At 40.3% G+C, this 6,269-nt stretch overlaps 1 protein-coding gene across 1 annotated transcript in view; it reads left to right on the forward strand.

The window, feature by feature from the left end:
* Gars1 (glycyl-tRNA synthetase 1) overlaps positions 1 to 6,059 on the forward strand; it is a 40,594-nt gene extending 34,535 nt beyond the window's left edge. The window contains exons 14-17 of the mRNA XM_015490189.2: positions 406 to 515; positions 3,188 to 3,281; positions 3,949 to 4,139; positions 5,752 to 6,059. Of these exons, the coding sequence (XP_015345675.1) occupies positions 406 to 515; positions 3,188 to 3,281; positions 3,949 to 4,139; positions 5,752 to 5,877 (521 nt within the window). The 3' untranslated portion in view covers positions 5,878 to 6,059. The remainder of the gene's footprint in view (positions 1 to 405; positions 516 to 3,187; positions 3,282 to 3,948; positions 4,140 to 5,751) is intronic.
* The last annotated feature ends 210 nt before the right edge of the window (positions 6,060 to 6,269 follow it).

A 6,269-nucleotide genomic window follows, 5' to 3' on the forward strand; every position in this document is an offset into this window, starting at 1 on the left:
TTTTTTTTTTTTTTTTTTTTTTTTTTTTTTTTGGTGGTACTAAGGATTGAACCCAAGGGCACTCTACCTCTGTATTACATCCCCAGCCCTTTTAATTTTTTTGAGACAGGGTCTTTATCTGTTGCCAAAGCTGGCCTCAAGCTTGTGATCCTCCTTCCTTAGCCTCCTGAGTAGTTGGGATTATAGGTGTATGCCACTATGCCTGTTGGAAAATGGCTTTTATGAATGTTCTGTTTTTTGCCATGATGTAGAGAGATCAGAATCCATCTAGAGTAGAGATATATGTAGTGCTAAAAATTGTTTAGCGAGGATCCAAAGTGTATTATTTGGTATTTGAGAGAATGTCATTGAATTTTTCTTTTTTTTTTATTTATTTTTTTATTTTTTTGAATTTTTCTTATACAGTGGAAGAAGTTGTTCCAAGTGTAATCGAACCCTCCTTTGGCCTGGGCAGGATCATGTATACTGTATTAGAACATACCTTCCATGTAAGAGAGGGAGATGAGCAGAGAACGGTAAGCTGTCCTGTGTGGTGTGCTCTTCCTTTGGAGTGTCAGAAAATAAAACTTATTGAAATACATCAATAAGACAGGAATGATCCATTAGTTATTATTTACTGTCATATGCTAGTGATGTGTGCTCTCATCTTTGTTTAACTCTTTACAAAACAAAGTACTTTCATTCTGAGTTTCAGCATGTGGTTATTCCGGAAGCCATTGTTGTAGTTGCCTGGTGCTCCTAGTTCTAAGAACAAATATGGGTAACTGTATTGCATTGGTGGAGGGAATGGTATTTTCTGGATATACTCATTTTCAGGAAATTGGGAATGATGAGAAATCTCATAGAATTGGACAAAACCACCAAACTGTGTCTATATACTTGTAAAGCATTCAAGGGAACTCTTTTGTTACTGTCTAGGGGTGCTGGGTTCATTGTCTCTATTCAGCAAAGAATTGAAGAACAGGACACAGAGATAGCAAGCAAGAAGTAGATTTGTTGCAAAAGCAACAGATACAGAGATAGACTTCTCCCAAGAGAAGGAGCCCCAGAGCTGGGAATCCTGTGGGGGAAATTTTGGCCTGTTTTTTTAATGGTTTCTAGAATTTCCTCCTTTCCTTATCTCCTCCCTTGTCCACACACTCCTCACTACTATTGATTGGTACCCCCTTTTCCATGCATCTGTTTTTGTTTTACTATTGGATCCTCCGCTTAGGAATACTGGTGTGGAAGTGTCTGTCTGACTGGGTCCCCTGTTTGTGTCCATGAGCAGGAAGTTGACCTCATCAGAACACCCTCTCCATGCTCCTTTGTTCTGCCCCTGCCCCTGACCTCCTCACTCACCATCTTTCCCTGACTGCCTGAGTCCTTCTGTATCTCCCTTACTTTCAAATTGCATCAAATTGTCTGGCATACTTTTGGACTAATTATGTAAATTCCTAGGTTCTATTCCATTGATTTCAATTTTTTTAGGCCTGAGACCCAGGGATCTGTGGGATTTTGTGTTGTTAAATAAGAATCACGTACAATTCCAGTGTGTGGGTCTGACAGGCCATAAGTCAGGCAATATCTGGGAGATAGCTTTCCTGGTGTTCAGAGTGGAGATAGATGTTTATGAGAAGTCTCATCAGCTCCTGCAAGTTTAGTTTTGGTTCTGATGCTTTTGAGTCATGGCTCCATGCCTTTCACTTTTATCTTCTCATTCTGCCTTACCTCATCTTTCTCACCTCTGCTCTGCTTGCAGAAATTATATTCCTTTAATTTCTAGGGGGAGGGTTTTAGGCAAACTACTCAGAAGTGGCTTAAAAGGAGAGAGTGTATATATTAAATAAACTGAAAGAAATAGTGTAATTTGCTTGACCGTTGTAAAGCTGAGCACGTATGTAATGTTGAACCTCAACTCTGATTCATTCCAGGGCATTTAACCTTGAGGAATGAACTGGTGAGCTGTAGGTGCCAGTGTTTTTAAAAGGTCTGGCACACTATTGTAATATGTAGCTAATAAAGTTGCTCTTTTAATCTCTGCCCTAAAGTTGCATCTTCATTTCCTGTCATGAAGGAATAGTTCCTCATTCATTGGGCAGATACTAAGAACCTGGGCCGGGCAGCAGCCATACAAGTGTAAGCCTTGGTCCTTTTTGAGGAATGATGATATGTGTAACTGAGGTATTCTTTTTAGATGTCAAGTTTGCTTCATGCTTTTCCTGATTATTTTTCTAATAAAAAGGGTTTTAAAATATCTTTTGTTCCTTTGAATCTAACAATATTTATATAACTGGAGCTTTAAAAGACATTTCATAAAGGCTAAATAGGCATAAATTAGTTGCAGTGTTTTATGAATTGCATAGAGTCCCATATTCTCATGAAGAGAAATTTGATTAGGCTATGGGAAGCCAAAAATGTTTCTAAATTATTAGCACCTAGTCTCATGATCCATTTGCCTATAAATTTGGTATTGAAACATTGCTAGTGAAGTTCAAGAAATTATTTCCTATAAAAGCAGGCCTTCTCTCTCAAATTAAATAGAATTATCATATCACAGGATGGAGGAGGAGAGAGAATTCTAGCATTCTGTGATGTGGGCAGCCTTGTTACTGGAGCACAAAGTTCACTTACAGTGGAATATTGGTCATTGCTTGGCATTAAAGTTTAGTTAAGCTTTAATGCCAAAGGGGCACCAAATAGGAATCTGTGTCATTCTCATTTTGCTCTACTGAGGACTGCACCCAGGGGTACTCCAGCACTGACTTGCATCCCTAGACTTTTTAAATTTTTTGAGACAGAGTCTTGCTTATTTGCCTTGACTGGGCTTGAACTTGGTGATCCTCCTACCTTAGCTTCCTGAATTGCTGGGATTACAGATGTGTGCCACTGCTCCAGGAGTTGTCAGTGCAGTGGTCTTGTGAATTAGAGAAAATGGTAGAGATCGGCTTTTAGGTAGAGAAACTAAGGTTCAGAAAGAATTTACCAAGATCACCCAAATTCAAAGCTATCAGTGAATTTTTTTTTGATTCTGGTTCTCCTGTTGTTTCTCTTTATAACACTGTTTTTCATGCCATGTTTTCTGGCATTTCGATAGTGAAATTATGCTTGGACACCCACTGTGTGTAACGTCTTATGGTTTGGGACATTGACATTTAGATATTTATAAACTAATATGTTTGGATTTATTTCTTTTTAAACCTTCCAGTTCTTCAGTTTCCCCGCTGTGGTTGCTCCATTCAAATGTTCCGTCCTTCCACTGAGCCAAAACCAGGAGTTCATGCCATTTGTCAAGGAATTATGTAAGCAAATCCAATTGGGTAATCTCCATGGGAACACCATCAAGTAGACTAGATTTTGGGAAATGTATCATTTATTTCAATAAAAGTATAGATTGAATAAGCATAAATCTAAGCGATTTAGCTTCTGCTCCTATTTCTAAAAGAATGTGCTTTTCAAGATGTTTTATTCCAGCATTGAGTGAGTCACAGTAGGACTCAAGAGTCAGATTTAGTGGCTTCTCATGAAGCCCTTCTGCTCTCTTCATCAGGCAGCCTGAGTGAAGAGTAGCAGCTCCAATGTATCTACAGCCACTGAGTCCATGGCACTGAACTGGACCCAGGTGTCATCTGATGCTGCCCATGTATTTCAGAGTAGGGAGGCAGAAGAATCCCTTGAACTCCTCAGGGCCATGCATATGAAGGTAGTGGAGTCAGGACCTGCCTTCTGGCCTGGTGCCTTGATCAGCCCATACCCCACAGCTGTGTCAGACGTAGATGAGAGGAAACACTTGGACTCCAGCAAGGGGTTTATTCATCATCTTGGATTTTTCTTTCCTTCATAAGTGGAATTTGTTTCTCTCATGTCTTGATTCTTTTTACAAGTTTCCTGAGCTTGTAAGAAGCATTCAGATGATGTCAGAATTTACTCTCTCATTTTTTTATAATTTATTTTATTTATTTTGGACAGCGGAAGCCCTGACTAGGAATGGTGTGTCTCATAAAGTCGATGATTCCTCTGGGTCAATTGGGAGGCGCTATGCCAGGACTGATGAGATTGGGGTGGCTTTTGGCATCACCATTGACTTCGATACAGTGAATAAAACGCCTCACACTGCAACGCTGAGGGACCGAGACTCCATGCGGCAGATAAGAGCAGAGGTAATTGGTCTTCTTTTTGGCAGTTTAGTCTTAGGAATGAACACTACTTCCTATTGGTGTGAGTTGGATTTCGATGTATTTATGCTCCCTTTCCTTTCTTTTTTTCTTTATAATTTTATTGATAGACTTGTATCAGACAATGCCCAGATCCCCAAATCTGTTTGGCTTAATTATGAAAGTATCCATTAGTACCTCTGTAATATTTTATAGCCATTTAGATTGCTCTGGGCTCATTCTCCATCTATTTGCTTTTATAGTTGTTTGTTTACTAGGTGAGAGAAGTGTGATCCCCAGAAGCTGTTGCCATAGTTTTATTGGCAGGCTTCTGGGGGTTTAGACATTTTTATCTTTATATTTCTATGTTAGTCCATCCGAAACAGAGAGTAATGTTTCAGAATTTTAGTTAATAGAAGGGAATCATGGACTGGGACAAGCACAGAAGGGGAATGAGCATGGTAAGGAAAAGGACAATCAGGCCCACGCCTGTAATCCCAGCGGCTCAGGAGGCTGAGGCAGGAGGATCGCGAGTTCAAAGCCAACTTCAGCAAAAGTGAGACTCTGTCTCTAAATAAAAAAAATACAGAATAGGGCTGGGGATGTGGCTTAATGGTCGAGTACCCCTGAGTTCAATCCCGGTTACCATCCCTCCACGCCCCTACCTCCTGCAAAAAAAAGGGGGAAAGTACAAAGTGGCCACTTTAATGGACAATTGCCTGGCTTAGAACAGGTTTTTAGTTATGTGCTCAGCTTGATAGAGAGTAATGAGGAAAATACAAAACTGCTTTTTTTCCAAAGGAGTTTATGATCTACTTCACATGTCATGGATTTCTAGCTTATCTTTTTGCAAACAACCAGATTTGGCTACTCAGCACCCGCATTCCCATGTCTGTGGTTCTCAGAGAGTGGTCCCTGGACCAGCAACATCAGTATCACCTGGGAATGCAGTAGATCAGCAGAATCTCTACCCTCAACCTATTAAATCAGAAACAGGAAGTTGTAGAGGGAGAGGAGAAGGCAGGGGAGGTGTTAACAAGCCCTGTACGTGATTCTGATGGCACTCAAGCTTGAGGACCACTGCTGTGTGGCAGCCAGTGTTCACTTACACCTGAGGAACAGCAGGCTCGCCTGACTCCCTTCAAACATGGTACTTGGTTGACTCTTCTTAATTAAGAGGTCAGATGTTAAGAGCTCCTGTTCTTAGAATTAAATTTAACACACATATTTCTTTCTTTTCTTTTTTTTTTTTTGTGGTGCTAGGGACTGAACACACAGCCTCGGACATGCACATGAAGTCATTTCAATTGAACGTGGAGATTTAGAATAGCGAGAAAGGCCTTGTGGCAGAATCGAGTTATCTAGGGGAGTTCCTGGGCTTTGTGAGCCCGAGGAAGAGCATGAATCCAGACCTGGGAGAAGAGTGAGTGTGATTAAGTAAAGGACTCAGGGGGATGACAGGAAACATCACGAAGGCCCAGCTTATAAAAGGACCTTGTCATATCCATGTTGTTTCAGCTCCATACTGTGCACTACCTCCTGATTTCAGGGTATACCCTCCTTTTGAAAATCTAAGTAAGTTGGTTGCTACTTGGATTTCTTTTTCCTTTTCCCCCAGGTCTCTGAACTGCCCAGTGTTGTCCGCGATCTGGCCAATGGCAGCATCACGTGGGTTGATGTGGAGGCCAGGTATCCTCTTTTTGAAGGGCAAGAAACTGGCAAAAAAGAAACAATCGAGGAATGAGAAAAACCTTGGCAACTTTTGACAGCTTGTTCTAAATAAAAAAATAAAATAATTCTTATCACGTCCACTTTACCAAAACAGCAGCATTGTTATTACTCCCAGGAACTGTATTGTATCCTAGTGACTGCCTGATTTTACCCCCACAATTAAAGTTGAAGGAATTCTGAACAGTTTATAATTCATTGGTCTGTGTTTCCACTTTTTCAACAAAGCTACTTCTCCCATCAGACATGCTTATGGCTTAATATTAGACATGATTAATTTGCTTTAAAAATCAACAGCATAATTTTGGGATATAATTTACATACATAGATTTAGCCTGTACTAAGTGTAATTCACTGCTGTTTAATAGATTTACAGAGCTGTGCAACTGCCACCTCAATCCAATTTTA

Source organism: Marmota marmota, unplaced genomic scaffold, assembly GCF_001458135.2.
Source record: "Marmota marmota marmota unplaced genomic scaffold, marMar, whole genome shotgun sequence".
NCBI classification, from domain to species: Eukaryota; Metazoa; Chordata; class Mammalia; order Rodentia; family Sciuridae; genus Marmota; species Marmota marmota.